The following is a 27,606-nucleotide window of genomic DNA, read 5'->3' on the forward strand; positions in this document are numbered from 1 at the left end:
AGAAATTTTGCAGGGAGAAAGAGGATCTGCTGGGAAAACTGCATTACCATCTCCCCGTTACATTTCCATTACAGTCAGTCGTAACGTCACATCTGATTCTTAAGGGGCAAAAGGCTGGTAAGTCCAAGAGACATCTTTCTGAAGTGGTGATACAGGAGTAGTAGTCATATAGCTTCATCTTCATTTTATCAAAGGAGAAATAAAGGCGAGGAGCTGTGACTAGGCTAGTATAGTTAGTTGAGGGCATTAACTCCATCACATCAGGGAAAACCCCAGAAGGAATGCAGAGCTATGGCTGGCTCAGTCTTCTTTATGACATCATGTTTCACATCATTCAAATGTTTTTGTAAAAGTCTATATAGTGACCAGCTGGTTGGCTGCCTGAGAGTCATTTCCATTTGTTCAGTCGCTGCGGGGGAAAGAAAATGGAACTGCTTTCTTAGAGCTCAATTAGGCAAATCTGGATGAAGGGAACCGAATTTAGTTCACAAAGAGGGCCAAAATCTACACTGCCCCCTTTCAAAAACTGCATGGAAAGTTAAGAGCAAGAAGTCAGCACTCCTGATTTCTCAAATTAATGCTTTGGCACCTTCCTCTCCACCTCAAGATAACAGTCAGGACACTCTCTTGATGACTAGTGAAGACAGGCAAAGAGAAATCACTGGTGGGGTCTCAAATTCCCACAATCCTTTGACTATACTTTTCCAATAAACTTCAACATAAAAGACCATAAACTCAAGATTTATTTTAAATTGCCAAAGTCCCTGAAGTAGAGGACTCGTTTATTTTTAGTCTTAAAGAGATGAACAATAGTTCTCATTATTCTGACTTATCCATATTCAAACTCACCTGCTCAGAAAGTTGCAAACCATAGTTTCTAACAACTCCTACTAACCACTAAGAAAGGACTTACAACAATAAAAGTTACATGCATTGAAAAGATCAAAGAGTAGAAAATGCCAATTAGAGAATACCAGAGAGAAAAAAGGGTTTCTGTAATAGAAATAATATTTCGCCTCACAGTTCAGGAATGAGATGCTTGTGTTGCAAGCTGAGAAACCAAGATGAGAAAACCCCGGTGTCCAAACGGGGTGTCTGGGCTCTCTGCCACGCTGTTTGGTAGCCTAATGCAGTCAGTGGGCCAGAGGCCTGAGGCGGCAGTTCTCTATTTCTGGTCTGTCTCCAGCCCCAGGGTTAGGCCTGAGAACTGAGTAACAATACACTCAAGGCCTGCCCTTGAAAGGCAGTGGGACAACTTGGAAAACAAATCACTTAGTACTCAAGTTAGGCCTGTTGTTCCATCCCAGGGTCCTCGTACTGGGGACCCTCGGAAGAATGGGCACCATAGGCGAGAGGCTGACACCGCTAGAGTTATTATTTAAAAGGTAGGAACCCACAGGAATGGAACTAACAGCCCTTAACACTATTCTTCAGATAAACAACGTGACTCCAACTTTAGGGTAGCAAGACTAAATCCCTAGTAATCTCAGGTTAGGGAGGATCTTGGGTCATACCTCATAGTAGAAGTTATAGGCTCTACTTTATAAAATCTATGTGCAATAAAGACCCATGAGGCTGGGACACTTATAGAGTGTGACAGAACACATGGTCTTCAAAGATCTGCTTCTCTTTTGCTGGGAAGGTCTTGTAACAAACTGGACAATTCAAACAAAGGGTCTGCACATGCTGCTGCTCCAAGGTGTGATCAAAAATGTCATCAGCAAAGTCTGACTTGCAGGTGGGGCATTTCTTGATGGAAAGCTGAGAGGAACGGCAAAGAGGTGAGTACAAATGTAAGCTTAATATTGTATATCAACTATACTCCAATAAAACAAACAACAAAAAGCAAATGTAAGCTATATGTGGCAGAGGCCACATCTGATTTTCTACTAAGCCTTCATCACCTGGCATAATGCTTGGCACGCTGTAAGTTCTTAAGAAATAGAGGATGAGTGGACAGATTCACACTTGGATATACTCCCTGGGGCTTTCTCTAATCCCAGTTTAATATTGCTGATGCAGTCAAATAACTTCCAACCTGAAGTGGCACTCGGCAGACCTTGTTTGGGTAGCTGCCTAGTTCACATCTCCTTCCTAGTCCTGCTACCAAATTCAACTCACAGGTGGAGGCACTGAGCAGAAGGCTGATGGGCGAACTTCTCCCCACCTCAACAGGCTCACTGCGCTTTGTGCACTGACCAAATAGATCCAGCTGACTTCTGGAGTTCTCAAAATAATGAACCAGTCGCCTTACGGTTCTCCCATTAACTGGAGCAGGAATGGAAATTTTCAAGGATATGCTGTGGGCAATTTAACGAATCAAGTACTTACCAGGCTGGGGGCGGAACTTTCCTGGATACCTGAGGGTAAGAAAAAAGATGAAAAATGAAAAAATAACATCTCTGGATTCTTCAACCGCATTCTAGCAGCTGTTTTCTGTAAGGGTCATTGTTGCCTTTCACCCCACTGTCTCTGACTCTTTCTCTCTCATATATACCATTTACTTCTGACAGAGGGATCTAGGTCAGTGATAAAGGGAAAGAAGGAAAAAATAATGAAGCCATGTATTTGTTATATAATCAGGAAAACCCAAAAAAACCTCTTTTCAGTGTGGGGAAAGTGAAATTTTAATAAAAACAGTAACGATTTAACAAGGCAACAGTGTGTGAATAGAATTTAAGACTGAATCCATGCAGTAATTTTTCAAACGGAATGCTTAAAAATATTTTTTTTTGAGGAAAAAAAAAATTTTTAAAGAAAAAATAAACTTGCACCTTTGTCTGTTGCAAAGATCTGATAATGCTTCTTAAGAGAAAGTGACTGCTTTAAACAGTCTCCCCAAAAAAGCAAATGAGATCTCATATCCCTTTTGGAGACAAAAGAGGAAAATTCCCTGTTTGGCAAGGACATTTGACCCCCAGTCCTCGACGGACAAAACTGGTCTTCATCTCCCTGTCCTGCCCTCCAAACCGTCCAGGGCTCTTTGTGGAGACCACTTCTGCTACCCTGGGTCAGGCTGTCGGGGCGGCTGCCATCACTGCCCACTCCCGGGCAGCGTGACCTGCCTCTTCTGCTTCCATTTCCAAACCTTAATTAGCTTCCTCAGCTTTGTATGTGTATATCTTCTACATAGAGACATTTCTCTGATTTATTTATTTGGAATATAGCCACGGGACTCAATTTGTGTCTGCTGCCTCTAGGCGAATGATCTGATTTGCGTCTTCTAGATTCAGATTTATTTCTCAATTAACACTTCTCGCCTGGCAATCTTTCTATTGAGTCCTCAGCTTCTGCCCAGCAAGCCTGAACAATGAGACTGGTCTTAATTAGCATCTCAGACAAAAAAAAATTTAGTGGGGGAAAGGGATGCAGGCAGGGGCCTTCCAGCTGAAATGGCCAAGTTCTCTTACCAGAATATGGGTTTCCATAGGCAAGTCCTGCGTTTTGTCCTGCACCTCCTTGATTTGAAGTAGGTGTTTGAAATGACAGAGAGTCAAAATCCAGACCCATGTAACTCATCAATCTGCTGTTATCCCTCTTCAAAAGCTAAGGATAGAGTATTTACAGACACATTAAAAGACAACAGCAAAGAATGGCAACAAGGAACTGGCTGGGGGACGCACATTACAGGGAGTTTCAATTAACAATGCGGCACTGGAGAAGCCCAAGAAACGAGGAACTGTAATCCTTTACAGGGGAGGCAGTGGCCTCAACACTTCAAAGATCTGAGTTCATAACCTCTGAACTTAAATATATACCGAATTTTATTTAGATCAATGAGAAAAAGAATTTTAAATCTTGAAGTACCCACTGAAGGGGGTACAAAAATTGTGTGGATATATGAGGATGGCAGGACTATATTAAGATGGAAACTGCTGTAGATTATTGAGAGCAGAATGTTCCTTTTAGTCTTCTTCCTGGAACAATTTTCATACACACTGTGAATATTCACCTGATACAGGTTTTCCCTTCGTCATGTTTTATCCCATCAAACTGATACATCAACAGAGAGGGAGAGGGAAGGAGGGAGAGAAGGAATGAGAACAAACTACAAGGGCACAGACAGCATCTCAAGTTCTTAGAAAAAAGAGAAAGTTAATAAATGCCCCTTAACATATTAAAAGGGCTTTACTGTAGTTCTTAACAGAGCTTCCAAATATTAGATCTTTTCCTTCTTGTTGCAAATTGTGTGTGTACTCCTTCCCCCACCTCCATGCCTCATCAAACCATCCTAGAAAAATGGGATTTTAAACTCAAGGTACACTTATCTCAGTCAAGAGGATGAGAACGACAGACCCGAAAGAGAACCCAAAGGGCTTCTACAATACTGAAACACACTGGCATAAATAATAGAATCAAACGTAGAAATGATCCCTTTGGGGCATAGCCCAGAAGGGTTACAGAGAGTACAGACGAAGAACGGCTGGAGGTGTGGGTCTAGAAGGAGCAGCCAGACTGCAGAGACTCTAGCTCTTTGATGCCTGCAGTAAGAGCATGAGGATGACTTCAAGGGCAACCACTGTATTTGCTGCCAACATCTTTAATCAGTCAATAATAATTTGTGTTTAACACACAGCAGAAGATAAATTGGCCAGATGAATGAATGAACTGATGAATGAACGAATGAATACAGAGCGTTTATTAGCAGCCTACCATGGGTCCAGCACGGGTACAGACCACCACTTCTGCTCCTGTTTTGGCAGCAGAAAAAAAAGGAAAAAGTTGTGCTGAAGGAAATGGGTCCCTCAGCTAGTATAAAAGTGATGTGGGATACTACTTCCCAAAGACAATACTTACAATAGCTATGAAGTTAAAAGCAAAAATAATGTTAGATCTTCAAGACTGTTTCTTTCAGGTTGGCTACTGCCATGCCAAACAAGTTTCAGTTACAGAACAAAGAAAGGATTTTGTGGTTGATTTGGAAAAAATGGGAGTAAATTTACTCTTTGTTTAAGAGTCACTGTCTCATCCACTGTCCCAGAAAGGTTCTTTTATTTTTTATTTTATCACCACTAGGTCACCCTGCTCCTTCCTCTTAAAACCTTGGGGTTTTCTAACCTTTTTACACACTTACATCATTTTCTTTTTCCATTCTCTCTTTCTCTTTCTGCAGAGCATTAAATATAATCTTGTTCTCACTCAGCCTTTTTGACAAGTCCAAGTTCTGGTCCTGTCAATAATTAAACAAAATTAGGATTAGGATCACACATTGTAATCTGGGTCTAAAGTGGGGATAAAATGAAGACTGCAGAGAATCTGGCTTTCCAAAGTGGTGGGATGGAGGTGGGGGAGAAGGACACTAGGCTGGAAAGTACGGTGGTATGACGGACAGATGCTGACTTCCAGAAAAGTGACTTAACAAAATGCCTGAAAACCTGAGCTGGCATCGAGATGCTGGTTTCCTTTGGTTTAGCTGGGAGTATAAGTGACCAGAGAGAGAAAAACTAAGCTTGGGGAAAGCCTCCAGACTGACTGATCAGAATCGGGGATAAATGGAGCTTGTTTGGCCCCACCCAACCATGAACACAATGCTCTTTGTCTTGAATAAACATCTCACTTCATGCAGCATACAGCATTCAGGGATAGGTTGGTGTGAATCCCTCTTTTAGTGTGAAGAAGGGCATCTGGACTCAGGTTACACCGAGGAAGCAGGAGCCCAGAAGGCATTTATTCAAGGTTACAGATACGACCTCTCCAGTGTGATGGGTTCATCTGACTAATTTCACAGGCCCAAAACTTGTAGGCATATTTCAGTGCTTCCCATCTCCTTCCTACCTGCGTACATACACATGCACGTAAGCGTACCTCACAAAAATGCTTAAGCCAATCCTACTAGTTGTGGGGTTTTTTTCCCCAAGATTTTTTATTTGAATGCTGGTGCCCAAACTGTTGTGCGCTTCTAGCCGACCCTGCGGTAGTAATTGCGAGAGGGCTACCCGATGACAGTGCTGACTGCGGGCTCCTGGCTCACCATCCCCACTGGCTCTTGCTGGCTCTTCAGGTCCTGCTGCACTTCCTCAAAAGGCAGAAATAAAGGACTATCTTGAGTCTGCACAGAAACCTGCTCAATGGTTATAAAAACCTTCCCTGTGACCCATGGATGGCTGAGCTGGGGGCTAGATTCCAGGGATCCCCAGGCTGGTTTCTGGTCACACACTCCATCCCTCCTCTTTTTGGCAGAAAGATAAATTTTTTTCCTTGACAAGGGTGTACAATCCTCTGGGCTTGGTTTAAGAACCATGAACCTTCACACCCCTTGCTTCCTGGGCCCTTATCTCTGTCACGTACCAGTGCAGCAGCCCTGAGTTGCCTGATCTCTTTGTGGAGTCAGTGACACTCTCTGTACTCCTCTAAGCAACAGGCTTTCCTGGCCTCTACCTTTGCCTTTAGGCGTTCCACCTCTTGTACTAACTGCTTCTCCACTGCTCTTCTCTTGTTCCTAGGCTCCTGAAGTATGAGATACATAGTCCTCACAGTTGGTGGCCTTTTGGATGCATGAGGAATAGTTGCTAGCAGACAGCTGGGGAGCCCCTGGGTCTTGAAAAACAGTCGTGAAAACCGAGGAAACCCATGCCTGACCCAAGGAGGTTCAAACCTTTGAATGGTTATAGATTATTTAAAACAATAGTTTCTTTGCTATCTCAGAGGTTGTAAACTCAAATGTGCCAATAGTGGCAGCAAGTAATGTAACTGAATGAAGGAGCTGAATGCAGTGAAACAGTTGAAGCCTGCAGCCAAATGGGGGACACTCGGCCCATCTAAAAGGTACAGCAGCTCTCAGCTCCAGACACTCCTGAGCTCCAGACACTCCTGCTGTGCGGGAATGTGGGCTCAGTGTTGCCAGCATCTCTAGTATTTCAATAAGCTGGAAATAAAATTTTTTTTAATGGGAAATACTCCTATTTTTAGTTGTTAGTAACCAGTTCAATTTTTTTAAGAAACACCATTTAGGCCTAATAAATTTTGGGGCTAAACTTAACCTCTGAGATGATTTTCAAACTCTGTTCTACTCTTTATTATATCATGCTAAAATATACATGGTCCTCAATAACTGATTGAATAATGATTGAATGAATGAAAGATGCCTATGTGATTTGAGTTATAGTCCCAATAGCTGGACATCCTCCAGATTTCAGGATTTCTCATCCCTTACATCAATTCAGAAAATGGGGCTCCTAGATACCTGTTATCACCATAAGGCCTCTTTTCCAACAAAGTACTTCAGAAATTATTAGTCAATTAGCTTTCATTGCTATATTACTATAGCTCAGAATAACATATATGAATTATAACAAAATTTGTTTTGATTACTATAATATTACCTAATTGTAGAGCTTAACTTTATAATCATTAATTTGTCTGCCCCTACAATAACTCTTGAAGAAGTGGGGAGGGGTATTCTGTGTGATTCTTAGCCCAAGGTTGTATTTACTAACTGTCCTGCAGTTTACCTTTCAATATTCCTTTATCACTCATCACACAATAGAAATCTCACCTCTCCTAAACAGTCTGTAAATACATATTCTTTGCCCTGTGGGGTAGAGCTAAATGTTTAGAGGCAAATGCTATCCTTATCTGTCTTATTTATCCTTTCCACCACCTGGAAACAGACCCTATTCCCTCCTTTCTTTAGGCGCCCTCCCACATAGCCATCCAAAGACAGACATGCCGTTAACTCCTGCTGCTGCTTCACTGCGGTCGTTTCTTTCTGCTTCATCTCCTTCACTGTCTGCTCGAGCTTCTTCTGGTGCTCTCTCTGCACAAAACCAAATTTCAGGATCACTGCTGGGAACACACACACACGCACGCACGCACGCACGCACGCACGCACGCATGAAGGGCCAACTGAGCTAAGCAGAAGACAGAGAAGCAAGTTGTCTCCTGTTACTTTCTGAGAAAAGCCATGAGATATCTCATCTCAGACGGCTTCCTCTGAAATCCTTCTCAGAGCCATTGATATCCAGGTATATGACAGAGTAAAGAAAGAACAATGTAACTCACAGAACCCAGGAATGGACTAACAGTTACCAAAGGGAAAGGTACTGGGGAGGATGGGTGGGAAGGGAGGGATAAAGGGGAAAAAGGGGCATTACAATTAACACACATAATGTAGGGGGGGTCATGGGGAAGGCAGTACAACACAGAGAAGACAAGTAGTGATTCTATAGCATCTTACTACGCTGATGGACAGTGACTGTAATGGGGTATGTGGTGGGGACTTCATGATAGGGGGAGTCTAGTAACCATAATGTTGCTTATGTAATTGTACATTAATGATACCAAAATAAAATTTAAAAAAAGAAAAAACAATGTATATATTTTCTCAAAAATGCCTAAAAGTGTTATTTTCATCCATGGCTACCTGTTCAGTTAAACTGAGTAAGAGCTGGCCATTTTCCTTTTTCAGATGCTCCAACTGCTCTGTCTTATCTTGATCCCCCTGGACAAGCTTCTCCATTTCTTTCTCTTGATTTGACAGCTGTGCCTAGAACAAAAATAGTGAATACAACCAAGATATAAAAGAAGGAAAATAAATAGGAACAATGCTTTTTAATGTACAGTAATGAGATGTGTGTTCCCTAGCAATTCCCAACTGCCAAATATTCCTTAGAATATCTTCATTTTTCAGCTTGACCTTTACACCCTAAGAATCTAAGACTCAACTGAGTAAAATTCAACAAACCACTCTTCAAAGTCCCTCTTTAAGGCACAGACTAGAGCAGTTCGGCTGCTATCTACTTTACGTTTCAGACTTTTAAGTATGATTTTGCTTGAAAAGCTTTTGTAGCTAAAAGAAAAAAGTTTGAAGACTGTTGGTATAGATGACAGTTCCATTTTAAGAGCTCATGCTAAACACAAACTGAACAAATTATTCAGTTTCTTGTGGACTGTAATTATTTTAAAAAAGGGTGTGTGGGGAGTCAAGAATAGAAAACATACACTCTTGAAATTTTAGTCTGATGCTGTGGAAAGGTACACCACTAGGCACTCACTACAATGAAATGCATTTTTCTGGGCCACCAGAGAGGAGTGGCAGCAAGGGTAAGTGATAGACTTTGGCTAAGGTCTGGCATCACCTACCTGAAGCTGATCTACGCTGATTTTTGTCTTCTCATTTTCTGAGCACATCTTCTGGTTTTGCTCTTTCAGTCTGTGGAGGTGAAGATGACTATGTGAAAAATATGCTGATTCTAGGTCAAATCCCCCAGGCCTTAAATGACTGAAGACTGCCTTGGCTCCAAGCCAAAAATCCAACAGTCTCTTCTTCAGACCTGTTTTGGCTTCCGGACCTCTCACTGCAGTATTCAATACTTAACATTAATACTTGAAATCAGGTAATTTCTTATTGGTATTCTGATACTGATTCTCTAATCTACAATCAAAGAGCTCATGATTCAGAGGGGCAGACCATACCTATCATTCTCATCAAAGGAAGACTGTTTTCTAACAAATCCTAGAAAGCTAAGCTGACCCCCACCCTAAGGGTGTCGATGATGCAGCAGCTCCTCCCATCCAAGAATCACACTCACTGAATCAGCTCTGTCTCCCAACAGTCCTTCTGTGCTCTGACTTTCTGTTCCAGCTTCTGATTAATGTTCTTTAGGGTTTCTAGCTCCTCCTGTAGATTGAAATGTCAAAGGGACACCATTTCTAAGACAGTTTCTAGTATTTCAATGTCAAAGGGACACCATTTCTAAGACAGTTTCTAGTATTTCAGGCAGCCAACAAATATTTATGGAGCACTCATTGTATGTCAGGCACAGCACGACACAGCAGCGAATGAAATATCTAAATAAAGGGGTTTCCATATTAAAATGTTCTTAATATGTTCTTTCTGAATTAAAAATGCATCTGCCTTAATTTCTCTTTCAATGGAACTTATATCTATCCATTAATTCATCACACCAATGTAGAATGAATGTCTGTTACCCACCAGACACTGTTCTGGCACTGCAGACAAAATAAAGTTCCTTTTATCCCAGAACAGTGCTGTCCAATAAATTTATGAAAGCCACATATATAACTTAAAATTTTTGGTAGCCATGTTAAAAAAGAAGTAGAAAAAAAACAGAAAAAATTAATTTTACTAAAAGCATATCTAATCCAATAGAGCTAAAATACCATTTCAACATGCAAACGATAAAAAGGAAATATTTTACACTTCTTTCATACTAAGTCTCCAAAATCTGGTATACATTTTATGCTTACAGCACATCACAATGCACCACATTTCAAGTGTTCAATAGCCACATGTGGCTAGTGGCAGCCACACTGGTCCTAGACATTTGCTTTTTCTTTCCCAATTTCACTCTGCATTGAAGCCAACCTTGTGTGTCAATAACAACTCCCTATTTTTAGCTTCAAGATTTAAAAATTTTTATAGTCTTTTCTCAAATCATTTTTTATTTTTAAAATATTGCAGTAAAATGTATGTAACATAAAATTTACCATCTTATCCATTTTTAGGCATACAGTTCAGTGGCACTAAGTACATCTACAATGTTGTGCAGCCACCACCACCCTCCACCCAAAGAACTCTTTTCATCTTGCAGAACTGAGGTCCTGTACTATTTAAACACTAACTCCCCATTCCCTCCACCCCCAACCCACTCCAGCTTCTGGCAACTACCATCCTACTTCCTGTCTCTATGATGTTGACTACTCTAAGGTAACTCACATAAGTAGAATGATATGGTATTGGTCTCTTTGTGTCAGACCCATTTTACCCAGCATAATATAGTAAAGGTTCATCCATGTTTCAGCATGTGTCAGAACTTCCCTTTTAAAGCTGAACAATATTCCATTGTATGTACATGTCACACCATGTCTATATGTCTATCTAACCCTGGGTGTAGACCCAGACTGCCTCCACCCTTTGGCCTTTGCAAAAAATGTGGTTATGGACGTGGGTGTATTGGATCTCTTTGAGAAAGCAGGTATTATTAAATTCCCATTTTAAAAAGGGAAACCGAGGCTCAGTGATGTAAAGAGATTTCTCCCAGTCATTAAATAGTAAGTGAGAGAACAGTCCGTGTGACTCCAAAGTTAAGGTTTCTAACCACCGTATGATCCTGTCTCTAAAAAAACATGGGTTTTTGAAAGACCTATACCCTGAAAACTACAAGACACCCATGAGAGAAATTAAAGACACCAATAAAGGGAAATACATCCCATGCTCATAGATAGGAAGAATTAATATTGTCAAAATGGCCATCCTGCCCAAAGCAATCTACATATTCAATGCAATCCCTATCAAAATACCAACAGCATTCTTCAATAAACTGGAACAAATAGTTCTAAAATTCATATGGAACCACAAAAGACCCCAAACAGCCAAAGCAATGCTGAGAAGGAAGAATAAAGCTGGGGAGATTACACTCCCCAACTTTAAGCTCTACTACAAAGCCACAGTAATCAAAACAATTTGGTACTGGCACAAGAATAGACCCATAAATCAATGGAACAGCCCAGATATAAACCCACACATACATGGCCAATTAATATATGATAAAAGAGCCGTGGATATACAATGGGGAAATGACAGCCTCGTCAACAACTTGTGTTGACAAACTGGACCGCTACATGTGAGAGAATGAAACTGGATTATTGTCAACTCCATACACAAAAGTAAACTCGAAATGGGTCAAAGACCAGAATGTAAGTCATGAAACCAAAAAACTCTTAGAAGAAAACATAGGCAAAAATCTCTTGAATATAAACATGAGCAACTTTTTCCTGGATAAATCTCCTTGGGCAAAGGAAACAAAAGCAAAAATGAACAAATGGGACTACATCAAACTAAAAAGCTTCTGTATAGCAAAGGACACCATCAGCAAAACAAAAAGGCATTCTACAATATGGGAGAATTATCTTTGTAAACAACGTATCTGATAAGAGGTTAACGTCCAAAATACATAAAGAATTCACATACCTCAACACCCAAAAAGCAAATAATCTGATTAAAAAATGGGCAGAGGATCTGAACAGACACTTCTCCAAAGAAGAAATTCAGATGGCCAACAGGCACATGAAAAGATGCTCCACATTGCTAATTATCAGGGAAATGCAAATTAAAACCACAATGAGGTATCACCTCACACCAGTTAGGATAACCAACATCCAAAAGACAAGGAACAACAAATGCTGGCAAGGATGCAGAGAAAGGGGAACCCTCCTCTACTCCTGGTGGGAATGTAAATTAGTTTAACCATTGTGGAAAGCAATATGGAGGTTCCTCAAAAAACTAAAGATAGAAATACCATTTGACCCAGAAATTCCACTCCTAGGAATTTACCCAAAGAAAACAAGATCCCAGATTCAAAAAAACAGATGCACCCCTATGTTTATCACAGCACTATTTACAATAGCCAAGATATGGAAGCAACCTAAGTGTCTATCAGTAGATGAATTGATAAAGAAGATGTGGTACATATACACAATGGAATATTACTCAGCCATAAGAAGAAAACAAATCCTACCATTTGCAACAATGCGGATGGAGCTAGAGGGTATTATGCTGAGTGAAATAAGCCAGGCGGAGAAAGACAAGTATCAAATGATTTTACTCATTTGTGGAGTATAACAACAAAGCAAAACTGAAGGAACAAAACAGCAGCAGACTCACAGACTCCAAGAGACTAGTGGTTACCAAAGAGAAGGGGATGGGGAGGGAGGGAGAAGGGGATTAAGGGGTATTATGATTAGCACACATAATGAGGGGGGACATGGGAAAGGCAGTATAGCACAGAGAAGACATGTAGTGACTCTATAGCATCTTACTGTGCTGATGGACAGTGACTGCACTGGGGTGTGTTGGGGGGACTTAATAATATGGGTGAATGTTGTAACCACAGTGTTGCTCATGTGAAACCTTCATAAGACTGTATATCAATGATACCTTAATAAAGTAAATAAATAAATAATAAAATAAAATACCTGTGGGGACACACACACACAAAAAAAACCATGGGTTTTTAAAATAAAAAATATCTTGAGTTCAAATCCCAGCTCATACCAAAGCCATGAACTGACTGTGACCCTGAGCAAGTCACTTGACCTCTCTGAGATGGGGGTTGTTGTAGGGATTAAATGGAGCCATGTGCTTAATTATAGTGCCTGGCACATAATAGGTGCTGGATAAATATTGGCTTTTGTTATCATTATAGTAACTGGTAGCAAGTATGTAGGAGAGCTAACCCAAGAACCCAAACCTTCTGATTCCTTGGCTAGGTACCTGATAGGTAAGCTGTAGAGCTCCTGGCCAGACGTTGATTCTCGACAGCTGGATTTTGAGTTACACCTCTGCCACCTTTGTTTATTATCTAACTGCCTGGGACAGGCCAGGTCTACAGCCTGGGCCTGCCATCCACACTTCTATACCAGCCCAGGGCTGAGGATATCACAGGCACTTGTGTGTCAGGAAGGTGTAAAGAACAGAGCACTGTCTGGGAGTCAAGAGACATGAGTCTTAATCCAGTGTGATCACTAACCAGACCTCTTTCCTTCTCCTCGGGGCCTCAGTTTCCTTACCTATAGATCAAGGGCTTTATAGGTGGTAACTGCCAAAGTCTGTGTGTTCTGGGAACTTGTAAGCTAATGATTTCAGTATAATTACTTTATAGTCTTTAGAGAAGATTCTCTTCTTTGGCTCCTAGCATTATCAATTCTCATTCATCACCTGCTGATTTGAAGGGTGATTCCAAAATGAAGAGGCAAAGACTGGATAATTTGCAACCTTTCTTTAATACTCTGTTCTCTTTCTTGATGCCCGTATTATAGCTAATCAAAGCAAGCATTTCAAATTATAATAGGCAGTGGGAAGAACCAGTCAGACTGCTTGGGTCTGAATCCTGGCTCCATCACTGATCAGCTGTATAAAAGATTACTTAATGCATCTCTAAGCCTCAGGCTACTCATCTACAAAATTGGCATAATAATAGTGCCTATTCCAAAGGTTTGCCATGAAGTTTAAATAAAATAATCCATAACAACTTTTAACACCATGCCTATTCAAAAGTATTAGTATTAAGGGAGTGAGATCACAAGCAAACAGAAAATGGTGCTGCATAAGAGGCACTGTCTCATACTCCAAGTTCACATTTAACAAGCAGCCATACCTGCTTCTTCTGGAGCTCAGCCTGCATGTCTGAGTTCTGCTTCTGGAGGCTGATACAGTTGTCCTTCAGCTGCTGGTTTTCTTTGCAAAGCTCCTTGTTGTGCTGTTCAATCTCTTCCACCTCACCCTACAAAAGAGCATTTCACAAGCTTGTTTTTGATCTTTTATACCTGAATGGATATTCAAGTTCCCCTCTAGCAGGAAATTCCAATCGGCTGGGATGGCGAGGGTCTGGTTGATTTCCACTCACTGTAGTGACATCTGTGTACCCCAAGTGGGAGCAGCATCTCAGTATACAGGGAAGGAGGTAAGAGAGGTATGTCTGTGTAATTGCAGCATTGAGCCTGCCATCACCAAGAAAGAAAGATAAATAAATGAAGGCTACAAAGCGGTTAGAAGAGAAAATGGCAAAAAAATGTATCTGGTCTTCTTCTCCTACTAAGCTTAGCTCCTTGAAGCTGGGCACAGTGTTTTAACTGATCCTTGACTGCATCCCTAGTGCCTATCATAATGTGGGATGGTAAGTAGGTGTTCCTGCTAAGTAACTGAGTAAATCGAACAGTCATGTCTGACAGACTCTAGGTCAGAACTGAGAGCTACACAGAAGAGTATTTGGTGTGAATCTCCTCAAAGGAGCTCAGAAATTGACTATGGTGGTAAGATGTACAGATGACAAAAATTAAATAACTGGAAAAGTTAAGGGAATAAGTGAATGCCAGTGAGTTACACAAGTTTCAGAGATAGCAGAAATCACACAGATGATTCTTATTACTGTTCCTGAGTCATTACTGATAGAGTAATGCATAAATTTCCCCCAACTCGAGTATCTGTTAGATATTCAACAAAGACTTATTGACTCAACTTCTACCCTACCCTTGGATTACAACTCTTAATGGCAGGAATGGATTGACATGAGATGTTTACAGACCTGCGTGGTAACAACCAGTATGTCTTCCTCATTTTCAGGAAGGAACTGGAAAGGGATACTTGCTCCCCGGACCACACCATCTTGATCCACATAGCAGAATTGGTAATACTCATCATCTTTGGGCAAGTAATAAGCTGAAAACACAACATGATTTTTAACCCAAAATAAGGTCTATTCAGAAAACTAAAAATCTGAAAGTCTTTTATCTGCCTCACAAAGCTCAAGTTCAAGGGAATCAATTAGTCTTGGCTGCTAACTGTCTTCAATACCTTTAATTCGGTATTTTTCTCACCTTTAAATTCGACTTCCTGCTGTTTGGCTGATTCGGTGTTTTCGTCAATGGGCAAAGTAACCCACATGAAGGTATAATACTCACGGGTTGTTTTCCATCCCACCTGCAATGACAAGAGGCTCTCATTCAGCATCTGAAAGTGCTTGGGGGAAAATTCTTATTTGGGCTATGTATTCTTAAAAATGCACTTCCTTTTTATTTGTTTATGTTGATGAAAATACAATAGAATAAGTTCATTATGACAAGGTCCACCCACCATGGATCAAATCTTGCTTCTGGACTTCTGACAAACTATATATGGTAAAATGTCTGATATGACTAAAAACTGACATGCACATTGTCCAAAATACCTGTCAGAGAAGGAAATGAAAACTGGCCACTCAACACCAATGAAGTTGAGTTAAAACACGAGTTCAAAAATTATGTCTCCAAGTCAGACATGGAACTGAGAGGGACTGGGGAAAAGAGTCCTAAGATTGTGAACTTTGATCCACTATTTTCTTACAACAGTGTTCCTGGAAGTTCTCAATCAGAAAGCACTTCTTCTTATCTGATCTGCCCTCTCTATTGGTTTGTCCTTTCCTGGTCCAACTCAATCTTGTCACCTACCTGACTATACCATATTGCCTTTAAAAAAATGTGTTTTCTGAATAATAAGTGTGTTAGGGGTGGAGAGGCCAGATGGTTCTTAGATTATGAGGCACCAGATAGTAAGTTCAGTACACATAGTTTTCTTTCTTCAGTGTTTTTCTTAATACATGCTTAATGAAGGTTTTTTGTGATAAATATAACAACTATCTGGTAGTCATAAAGGCTTCTTCCAGGTACTGAATGCAGTTAAGTCATAAGATATAAGTAAAATATACCTCATAACAGAAAGCTGGCTAAGTGGCAAATATCTCACCGATACAAAAAGGGTAAAAGATGGCTCAGATCGTACCTGGAGGATAAGAACATACCAGAGAATAGAAAGGGAGCCATTGTGTCTTTAAGGGGAGAACAGTCAGCAAATGAGAAGCAAAATTACATTTACTGCTGTATTTTGACCCTGCCTGAGCTCAGTGGGAACAAAAAGAACTAAAAATAAATTCTATTTTTATATATTAAGGAATCAGAGCAGGGTTGAAAAGGCTACACTGAAAGCTCATCAGAACATACTAAGGCATGTTTTAGTGTCTCATTAATACCCCATTGCTGTAAGTGTCTCAGAGCTACTGCAGCCTGTGGTGGTACAGAAAGCAGGAATTTTATGAAGTCTTCATTCACATCCTGGAGTTTCTTAATGCACTGTGACCAAAATATCAGCTGAGAAGATCTAAGAATTACTGCTGCCTTGGAACAAGGAAACAACTCCTCGCCACCGGCAATTTCTGTCCCTGGCTCCTCCACCTGAGTAGTCTTAGTCCCAGTCTGTCTCTCATGGCATGGTATTTCCCCTCTCTGAAACCTCGGGGACATTTAAGGGTGCAGGTAAAGGAGAGTATGGAGCACAGGATTATATAGTGAAGGAAGGAAAGCCGACGCCCACCACTTTACACTCTATCTTTAACAGTAGCTTCTACCATATAGAGAAGATGTAGCTAATGCAGATGCAAAGACATTTCATGAATGCCTACTTGGTGCCAGAAGTACCAGCATTAGAGTGATAAGGAGTAAGACTACAGTGAAAGAACTCTGGGAGAGCTTTAGAAGTGAGATATGAAAGACAAAACTTTACAGTCAACTCTAATTCTCTAATTTACTGTCTGCTGTTCAAAGGAATGCAGCAGAATAGAGGTTAAAAAGCAGAGGTTTGGGAGTCCAGCTAGCTTATCCTTACTCACTGGGATACCTTGAGAAAGTCACCTCTTGAGTATATTCATTTTATTCATATGTGCACAGAAGATACTACTACTTACCTCAGGGAGCTGCTGTGCTGAGAATTAAATTAGAACACACACACCCCAACGTGAACGCATACACACATGTCATCAAAGACCTAGCACATCATATGATCTCAAATAGTTTGTGTTCTCTCTTTATTGGTCTTAGATCTTTCAGGCTTCAGGATAGGTGTTCAAATCAATAGCTTTACAAACAATGGACACTAGAGGCCGTTCTTTGGGTTAACCATGATTTCTTTACTGGTATGACAAAACCTCTGAAATGCATGAAACATCCCAAATACAGGTGCATCTTTAAAAAAATGTTTTTAACTTTTTTTTTTGTATCATTAATCTACAATTACATGAGGAACATTATGTTTACTAGGCTCCCCCCTTCACTAAGTCCCCCCCACAAGCCCCATCACAGTCACTGTCCATCAGCGTAGTAAGATGCTGTAGAGTCACTACTTGTCTTCTCTGTGTTGCACAGCCCTCCCCGTGCCTCTCCCCACATTATACATGCTAATCGTAATGCCCCCTTTCTCCACCACCCCCCTTATCCCTCCCTTCCCACCCCTCCTCCCCAGTCCCTTCCCCTTCGGTAACTGTTAATCCACTCTTGGGTTCTGTGATTCGGCTGCTGTTTTGTTCCTTCCAACTATTTGTTTTTAAAAAGCGTAAGATTTTCATTTGGTTTATGAAAAAGTCATTCCTGGAAAAAGTTGCTAAGTGCTTGGGGAATACAGTCTCAGAAAAACAGAAATACAACTGTGTTGAAAAAAAAAGTTGCAGATTACATGTCAAAGCCTACTAAGTAATTTTGGAATCCATCCTCTTTTATTGTCTATACCTGCACTGTCCAAGATGATAAACTCTAGTCACATGAGGCTATTTAATCAATGAAAATTAAATAAAATTTAAAATCCAGTTATTCAGTCACACTGCCCACATTCTGCGTGCTAGTAGTCACATGTGGCCAGAGGCTACTGTACTGGACAGTGAAGGTATAGCTCCATTGTAGAAAGTTCTACTGGACAGTGTTGATTGTATAAAATTTTACTGGATAGCTTGCTACATATGGGGAAGAAAAAAACAACTACCATCTTTCCAAATAAGAAAACCCTCTGGTGTGTCAGTTTTCTGTGTTAGAACTTCTTCTAGCCTAGTGAGTCAATATCCTACAGTCTCAGGAGCTGTCATGATACCTGCCAGTGTCCCTCTGGTTGTCCACTATCTGTACCGCTAAATATCAGCTTCCATCGCTCCATCTATTAGCTTTGCATTCCAATCAAGGAAAAGTATCTCAAAGAAGCATGGGAATAAACACCCACTCCTCCTTCATAGTGCAGTCAAGAACGATGTTTCATTTCAGGATGAACAATACTGGCAAACAAGCACATTGACATACTGAGGTGTCAAAACAAAGGTCACTGGCGTTGGGACTCAGCAGTGTAAATTACTTGAATTTGACCTTTCTCTTCTGTCTCTTGATATAATAGGAAGATTTATCATTATGGTGTGTTTCTGTGTGTGTGTGTGTGTGTGTATGTGTGATAAGATGTGACAGATAGAGACACAGATGGGGGCAAAAGGGAGGTACAGAGTAAGTTGACTATAATATAAAAGTGCCATTCCCGTACTTGAACTGACAAGGTAATTAGACACTGGAAGAGGTCACTGCTCATAAACTCATAAAACTTTCTGTCCTTGGAAATCTTTACAAACAAGCAAGTCACACTTAGTCAGGAACAAACTTCTACTAAGTAAGAGAGTGAGGTTTAAAGTCACACAAATTATATAAGGGGCTACCTATCCCAGTCAAGTCATAGATGAATATTTCAAAGAAACATAATTTTTAAAAATTTGCATTTGGTCATTGAAAGCATAATACAACTTGGGGATTGTATGATCTGTCATTTTAGCTTGCTACTAAAATTAGAATTTGAGTCCCATAGAAATAGGTGTGTGAAGGGGAAATGCTAGGGAAGTTAGTTTAGGATTTTACAATTGGCCAGACATAATGTACAAAATGCTTATAATATCCAGACAGTCACACACTCAGGTAACGAAGATTTACCTCTAGTTCCCAGTCACTTGGTACTAAATTAACCACTTACTCTAAAGATGCCAATCCAATCCTTTCGACGGGGAATAAAATGCTGGGTGAGGGTATAATGGCATGTGATATCCCCTCCAGGAATGTAGAACTTCTCCACACTGTTAAAGATGACCTGGGAGAAATGACAGTGATCCAGCATGACAGCTGATGTGGGGGGATCTTCTATTATCTCTTCCATGGTGGGGGTCCTGTTATGAGATATGGGAAAGAATAAGGCTCAGAAAGGGTTGTCTGAAATGCTGGAGATTTCTGGGCTCTCATCCAAAGAACATTCTGTTCGAGACAAGTTGGGAAAAGCAAAAGCCTGACAAGTATTTGGATCATACAACTTGCTTTCTGTTTCACTTTGAGCCATTGTGCATTCATAACTTCCTATATTATGAGAATTTTCTAAGAATATCTTTGACCTCTTCATGACAGGCACCCCCATCCTCACATACCTTATTCTCTGCTTATAGCTAGTTCATCCCCATCTTCTAAATGCCTTAAAAAGTAAGGCAGCCTAGAGGAAAATAACCTGAGCTGGAAATTTAAGACATAGATTCTAGGTTTTTCAGTCCAACAAGTCCTGTGACTTTTGGAATACCAATTTCTCTAGATTTCAGTTTCTTCATTTAATGGAATTAATTATCAGGCCCTTCTTATATTAAGGCAGGAGCTGGGGATGAAAGAAGATTATTTGACATGTAGTGGTGACAAGCATGGTTTCTGAAATCAGAATGGTAGAGTTCAAATTCCAGCTTTGCTACCTATTCAATGCATGACCTTGGGCAATTTACTTATCAACTGGACTCTATGCCTGTTTCCTCATCTGTAAAATGGGGCTAGTAACACCTACTTTGTTTTTTTTGTGAGCATTAATTGAAATCATGTAAATAACTAAAATACTGAAAAGTGTCCAATCTTTAGGTCAGTACTTGCCATAGAGTAGTCACTTCACACTGAGTAGAGACTAGCTGAATGGCAGAATAAAGTACTTAGCAGAGAATCGGCACAAAGAAAGGGTGTAACAGATGTTGGTGATTATTACTATTGTGAGGTTTTTGTTATTTTTTCTGCAGTCTTTGTCCTCAAAAGGGTCCCAATCCAATTTGGAAGTTAGATGAGTAAACAGAGATGCAACTGGTTAGGAAATGAAGAAAACCTTCAGCAGCGAGTAGAATCCTAGATAAGCCCTCAAGGAAGATTAGAATCATGACAAATAGATTTGGGGATTAGGAAATTCCAGGTGAATTAAACAGTACACATAAAAGCATAAAAACAGAAAAATGCAGCCCATGTTTGGAGGACAGCCAGCAAGTTTGGCTCCCTGTGTATAAAATGGGGTTAATAACCTATATTTTACCTTTCTAGATCACAGTACAGATAAAGTGATCAAGGGTGGGAAACTATTTGGGAGGTAAAAACAATGTACAAAAGAAACAAGATCTTTTTATTTATTGAGATCTGATACTTCCTGCCCCTCAAAAGTCACAAGTCCTATCTTCTAAATGGCTTCCTGATCTAACATTATTCTCAACCCAGTTTTACTGGGAAATGAAAACGGTATTGCAGTCCTGCACAGCAGATGACAAAATAGCTGTACTTATACAAACACTGTATACCACCTTACAAACTGGGGGTTGGGACATGTTAGAAGACTGTATACACATACACACAATGTAAAAAAATAAGTACAATAACCAAAAATATACAGGAGCTTTTCTACCCTGCCCCACCCTACTTACTTCCTGATTTTACTTTGAACTCTAAACAACCAGGCCTCTTCTTCCAGCTCCCCCAGAACTCAGTTTTTCACAGAGAAGGCTAGGGGGCTTTGGAGCACTGAAATGTCTATTCTTGGGATTAAGCTAAGGAGCTAAGAAATGTACTGGCTTTCTGATTTGTAACACAGTTTAACTACATCCTCAACTTCAAACCTCAGCTCAGTTTTTCTAAGGAAGGGAGATGTCACATTCCAGTTTAGGTCAGGACTTGTTCCTCATGATAAGTGGTTGCTTGTGTGATCTCTTGGATGCTAGGGCAGGGTGGGCTGGGAGGTTCTCAGCTTGCAGACCCTATCTTTCCTAGTGGTCTCCAGTCATACTGAGGGCTAGGCCTGGAGTACCATTTATCTGAGCATATAAAATGACTTAATCTGTCCTTTGACTATATGGATCATGAAGAACACTCAGGTAAGAGTGACTTCAGGGCGGTCTCTCAATTAGTATCATATTCCCTGCTCTGTTCCTTCAAAATACTATCACCACTATATACACAATATTATGTCTAGCCTGCAGTAATCGTTAAGTATTCATTGCATGAATGAATGAATAATATGCATGCAACTCATCAAAAAAATGAAGGAAGCGGCTCTGTAGGTAGAGTGGTGTGAGTGACAGTGGGGCTAATTCCTTTATTAGCCTTGCTCTTAATTTGCTGGATACCCCTGGAGAAGCTGCTGTTCCTCAGCTTTCTCTTTTCTAAAATAGGGTGAGGAAATGATAATCTCCAAGTGCTATGTCAGTTTGTGGTATGGCTGGTTCAGCTGGCATAGCTGGTTCAAGTGTCATGGTGCCAAAAAACAAGAGGCACAAATTTGATTTCCTTAAGGACCCATAACATTCACACTCCATTAAACCCCTTCCACACACTCAAACCCTGGCAAGCTGTTTTGCAAATGGATGCTACTCTAAAAGGCAAGACCAGTCAAGGGTATGGGGCTTGGTACAAGCCTATCTTTCCTTACTAGAAAAACAATCAATCTGTAAGTTAGCTCAACAATGGAACACTGAAGAAAGAACAGCATATATATACAAAATGACCTGGCAGAGCTCATGTTCTGAGGCTTGCCTATATAGCCAATGGAAACTTTATCTCTTCATGGATCTGAAAACCTAATCACCTTTCTGGAAAAGTAAACGGTCTTGGTTCCTTGCTTACAAAAAAATAAGACACTCCATGAAGTTCCCTATTTCAGAGATCTCATCACCTTCCCAGAAGAACTCAAGGGCACCCAATGGCATGTTAGGTACTTGGAACTCAGTCATTCTTAAAACACTCTCCTCTGCCAAGACTGGGGAAAGGGTTGAGGAGGCAGGTGGAGTGGAGAACAGCAGCGACTTCCCTTCCCTGCTTTGTACCAAAGCTGAGGACAGACAAGGCCATGGAGGCCTGGGGTACCACCATGCCAATCTGAACTGGGTCAGTGAGGAGGTACTTCATTTTATCTGTTCCTGGAAGGAAGGTCTCTACTGATTTTTAAGGACAGTAATCCTTAAAGCCTTTCCTTCCTCCCAGTGATAAAAGGGCTCCAACAAGAGCTTTGGGAAATTACCTTCCTGACAAAGCATGACAAGGAGGATGTGGAAGAAAGAATGAGGTAAGCATTAACTTCCCCCTCCTTTAACCACTCTTCCCACTATAGAACCTGTCGTAATTCTGGTAATATCCATAGAAGTAAGAAACAGAAGAAATACAAGAAGAGAGCAAAAGTTAAATTTAGAAACCCAGTAAAGCTACTGAATCAGGAAAAAGCAGTGGGATGAATTAGGCCCCCTAGAAATTGTGGAATGGTATTATATCTAATTCCTTACTCCTAGTCTCAAGACAAAGACTGGCCATATAAGGAGTGACCAGGGAAAACAAATAGGAATTTTTAAAAACAATCCATTGATCATGGGAAAATAATGCAAAGATTCCACAAGCTGTCAGAGGCACTTGACTTGGACTCTGACAGAGTGGTTACTTTTTTTTTTTTTTTAGTTTCTGAAAGGATTAGGGTCCTCTGAGAAGGTGGGGAATAATATTTTTAAATGAGTGCCCTGAACTGGCCTCTATTTTCTAAGAAAATCTGACACATTTTCATCTAATGAGCTTTTCGAGCCTAATATACTAGTCCCAGGACTGTTCCACGAGGGCATAGATTCTCTTATGTTCTCCTGAAGAAAGGAACAACAGCCAATTCTACTTCTGCTCTTTCTGATAATTTCTAAGTCTATAGACTACACTAAAATGCTTTTTAGCAGAAAAATTTTAAAACATCATAACATGTAAAGCTTCCTGGTTCAGATTCTAGCAATGTAAATCTTCAACCAAATCAAGTCACCAATTTTCCTAAAGATTTTTCCTCATGTATGCTGAACCACGAAGAAATAACCTTATTAAAAATGACAAATTCTACCTTAAAAGAATGCCCAGCATTTTTACATCAGCATTATACCAGTGGGCACATTTAAGAGAAATGAAGGCGATAGGTAGTTACTCTGGTTTCATTTGCAGAAGGAAACCAAATGCTTCCACAGCCAAGAGAGAAATGTACATCAATTCTTCATTTGGAATCAGTAAAAACAAAGTAAAAACCAAATTCACATTTAATATAATTCCTTCATCCTTCTGCTTACTTAACTTTCTAAACTATTAGCAATAAGTGAAATGGATGACCTGATTGGAATCCCATTCCTCCGTGGCCTTGGAGGAGATGCTGACACAGTACTGCCCCAAGAGAACACTGACATGGACATGATGGGGGCACAGAGGGCCCAAGACATGGTCACTCGTCCACAAATTACTGAGCCACTTGCTCTAATTCAAATTTTCCAAGTTCATTCTAGTTCCTTGCCTAAAATCTGAGCGCCTTAGAAAAACGTTATACCCCAGAAAGCTTTTAATACAACTCATTACCAATTATTTGGCCACCCAGCTTGTTCTAAGCAGACCATCATCCCACATCCCACACCACCACAGTGCCAGCAGAACCAGGGAAGGACAGTAAGAGTTCTGGGACGACAAGCAGGCAAACCAGAAAAAACTGGAAAGTTCAAAGCTGTGTACTAAATCTCCATTTTACTTTACTCAGATTTTACATGTTTTTCTTGAAAGGGGTGACTAGGCTAACCTCTGAAGGGACATGGGTTGTGACAGTGTTTGAAATGTAGTGGAAAGGGGACTGGGCAAGGAGCCCAGGGATTTGGGTTCCTGTCTGAGTTCTGCCACGAGATAGCTCTGAGATCTCAGCCAAGTCACACTACCTCCTTTTAGGCCTCAGCTACTCATCAGTAGAATGCATAGGTCAGAACAAAAAATCTCTAAGAAACTCTACAGCTATAGTGATGATCTTAGGTGAAAGAAAAAGGAAGTGAAAAAGTTCATTTTAACTATCGCTCTTTTCATCTAAGAAAATAAGGAAGCATGGTGTTATATCAATAAGCACAATCAAAATGTTAAATTAGAGTCCTAGATATACTATCTGACTGGAAAGACAATACGACTTGCTGGTGCTAGGCAACTCTTACTACCTTTATCAGGGTCCTTTCCACACCGCAGCTGTCATATCTGCTAGAGGGTAGAGTTTCAGGTAGAGGCCCTCTGCAAATATCTCTGAAAGTGAGTCACCTGGCTATTCCTTAATTATGTGCTCTACATAAGCAAAGACCGACGGCATGAGAAGTCCTTCGCTTTAAATGGTTTTTGCAACAATGGAGAAGTTACACAGATTCCATATTTATACTACTCAGCTCCAACCACAGTCACTTGTTGGCTTGCGTCAGGAGCAAAGAACCAAGTGTTAGAAAAAGTTAACATGGCCAGAAGGGGTTGGAAATCACAATATGAGTGGGCAGATTAGCTTCCTAACTAAACTGGCTGTTGCTGGCGTTGGGGAGCGGCTACGGGAGATGAACTGTAAAGAAGCAGGTCACTGCTGTTTCTTCTCGGCTGCCTAGACCGCCTTCTCCAATTACAGAAGGCCTCATCTGAAGGAAAAGTCCTCAGGGATCACGCCTACTCACAGACAAGGAAACCGAGGCTCAAGCGAGAGGAAACCTGCCTAGGGTGTCTGGGCAGTGCCCGGCCTCAGCCTCAACGCAAATTGCGATGACGTCAAGGGCAGGGATTAAGAACCACCACGACGTCCGCCCGCGGGCAGGAGGCATGACGCCGTGACGTCAAGCCCCTGAGTTCCGTCAGTAGGGCCCCTTCTGCGCGAGCAGCCTCCCACCCGGCCACAAGCACTTAAGACCGGGAGAAAACTGCCCCTCAACCCACCAAGGCCGCGGAAGGAGCTCTAGGGCTCCATGACGCCACTCCGACTTACTGTCACATTAAAAAATGGAAGGAGGTGAAAAACGAAACCGGCTGCACTTCTATCTGCCTATGGCCTTTTCTCGGGACTGGAAGTCTTAATTTGGGGAATCCGAGGGTCCAACTGCCCAAACTGCCCTCCTTCTCTCCAGGGACTCACCAGGGGCAGCAGCCGGCGACGGCGCAACAGCAACAGGGGAGAGAAGAGAGCAGGGGCGGGACTAAGAACCCGAGAGAGTGAGGATCCCGTCTGGCCCCGCCCACACACCCTAATGGCCGGCCAGCCCCACCCTCACCGCGGTGCTTTCTGGGACTTGTAGTGCTGTGAATGGGTTCCAGGGCTTTTCCCACTCCGGAACAGCGATCTCACTCCCGCGAGCCTGTTTCTTCCCTTAGAGCGAGTTGTTTACTTAACCTTTATTTTTAATTTTTTTGTTTATATTTTTGTTTGTTTACTTAACTTTAAAATTTTTTTTATTTCTTTCAGCCTTGAACAAGAAAGGGCCATTGAGAAGTCGTCATTTTTCTCCTGCCCCACGTAACGCTTCACTGAGTCTTATAGATAAGACTCCCTTTGACAATTATGCCTCCCACCTGCCCCTAAGGGAGACCCAGCCATCTCCCTGGGTGCCCCAGTTTCTGTGTTTCATCCTTCTCTTTGTATAAGGAAATTATTCTTCAGCGTTAACTGTCAAGGTGGCAATCTTCCTAACTGCCATACATTCAGTAAGACTTCTACTAAGTGAGGTTAGGGAGAATTCCCCACCTTTGATAGCTATCTGATCAGTTTCTGGCCTACCTTCAGCAAGAATCCTCTTAAGTCGGTTTAGCAAGAATTCTTCCCCCTATCCTTGATTCTCATCCACTTCTTGTGTTTGGAGTTGAAAAGTCTCTCCTCCCGATTGTAATGTCTCTATTGTAATAGTCTTGGATAAAATCTCTCATTGTTTTAACAAATGGCAGAATAATTCTTTCACATTGCAGATGCTATCTATGGAAGTTAAGTACAGATGTGTCCTTCTCTAATAAGTAGCATTTGTCAAAATCTGGAAAGAAACTTTTCTATTAGGAATTTATGCCCCTAAGGCCACTTTAAGTTTCAGGCAGGAGAATGAGCATTCCTAATTCTGCCTTCTCAGAATTAGGACTGGTGGCATTCAACTGAGATGAATGGGTAGTGGGAAATGATGAGTAAACCAAGCAATGTGCTTCTGGTGAAAATACAAGTCATTCTGAGTTACCAAAATAATGCTCTTCCATTTTAAACTCTGTCTACAGGGATAAGTTCCCTCAGTATCCTGGATATATTTCCCTTCATATTACTTACCAGCTTTTTAAAAAGTACTGAGAACTGACCCCTCCTGCATCCATGCAATTTACTGTCCATATTGACACAACTATTGCAGGGAAGTTAAAAATAAATCTGTTGTTTACTTTAGGAATTTCCTAAAAGAACTATCAACTCTTCAATAGAAAGCATCATATGACAGATATGTACACTCCAAGACTCAGAACTCTTGGCCTGAAATCCTTGCTTGTGTCCATCAATTCCAAACTATCATGATCCTTACCCAATCCTAATCATCTTGTGCACCCTGAATTGAAAGACTACCCGCCCAAACCAAACTTCAGAGTTTCAGTAAATACCATTATTTGTCCTGCTGCCTCTTAGTCACTACTAAAACTCTGTCAAGGTACTGTTGTTCCTTACTGTGGTAAGAATAAACTTAATTTTGTCTTATGAACAGGGCATTTTTCAATACTTTGAGAGCTAACTTTGATATCATAGTATTTTTAAAATATATTAATTAGTCTGATTTATATATAATAGAAATGTCAAGGGAAAGCTGCAAGCCTTTATAATTGGATATTGAAGAAGAGAAAATTGACATTCAGACCTACAGAGGAAATCTTCCACTCTTCACTGCTAGGTATGGAGTCAAAGAAAGACTGGGGGTGAGAGTAGTTACCCTGTGCCTCACACAGTGGATTTTCTTATTTAATCCTTACAGGGGGAGCACTTTTATTATCCCTTCTTTACAAATAAAAAAACTGAGGCTTTGAGATATAAATGTAGTCATCCAAGCTCACATAGCTAGTAAATGCCAGGAGACAGCTTTGAACCTAGCATTCTGACTCAAGTGACTGAACTCTAAATCACCACACTCACAGTACTTTTCAGGAGAACTCAGTAATCCATAAGGGAAGACAAATGCATAAATGAGT

At 40.9% G+C, this 27,606-nt stretch overlaps 1 protein-coding gene across 2 annotated transcripts; it reads right to left on the reverse strand.

The window, feature by feature from the left end:
• Positions 1 to 741: 741 nt before the first annotated feature.
• Positions 742 to 25,671, reverse strand: CALCOCO2 (calcium binding and coiled-coil domain 2). 2 transcript variants are annotated; one of them, XM_017650464.3, is made up of 13 exons: positions 25,541 to 25,671; positions 19,319 to 19,508; positions 15,337 to 15,439; positions 15,045 to 15,178; positions 14,118 to 14,243; positions 9,531 to 9,619; positions 9,082 to 9,151; positions 8,363 to 8,485; positions 7,670 to 7,756; positions 5,075 to 5,170; positions 3,411 to 3,546; positions 2,332 to 2,360; positions 742 to 1,761 (listed from the first exon to the last, which is right to left on the reverse strand). In XM_017650464.3, exons 2-13 carry the CDS (start codon positions 19,496 to 19,498, stop codon positions 1,585 to 1,587), a joined length of 1,350 nt encoding a protein of 449 aa, XP_017505953.2. In that variant the 5' UTR covers positions 19,499 to 19,508; positions 25,541 to 25,671; the 3' UTR covers positions 742 to 1,584. The 2 variants fall into 2 exon arrangements, with proteins under 2 accessions (XP_017505953.2, XP_017505955.2); XM_017650466.3 differs by lacking the exon at positions 25,541 to 25,671 and adding an exon at positions 25,394 to 25,515.
• Positions 25,672 to 27,606: the final 1,935 nt, after the last annotated feature.

The sequence above is a fragment of the Manis javanica genome, chromosome 4 (genome assembly GCF_040802235.1).
Source record: "Manis javanica isolate MJ-LG chromosome 4, MJ_LKY, whole genome shotgun sequence".
NCBI classification, from domain to species: domain Eukaryota; kingdom Metazoa; phylum Chordata; class Mammalia; order Pholidota; family Manidae; genus Manis; species Manis javanica.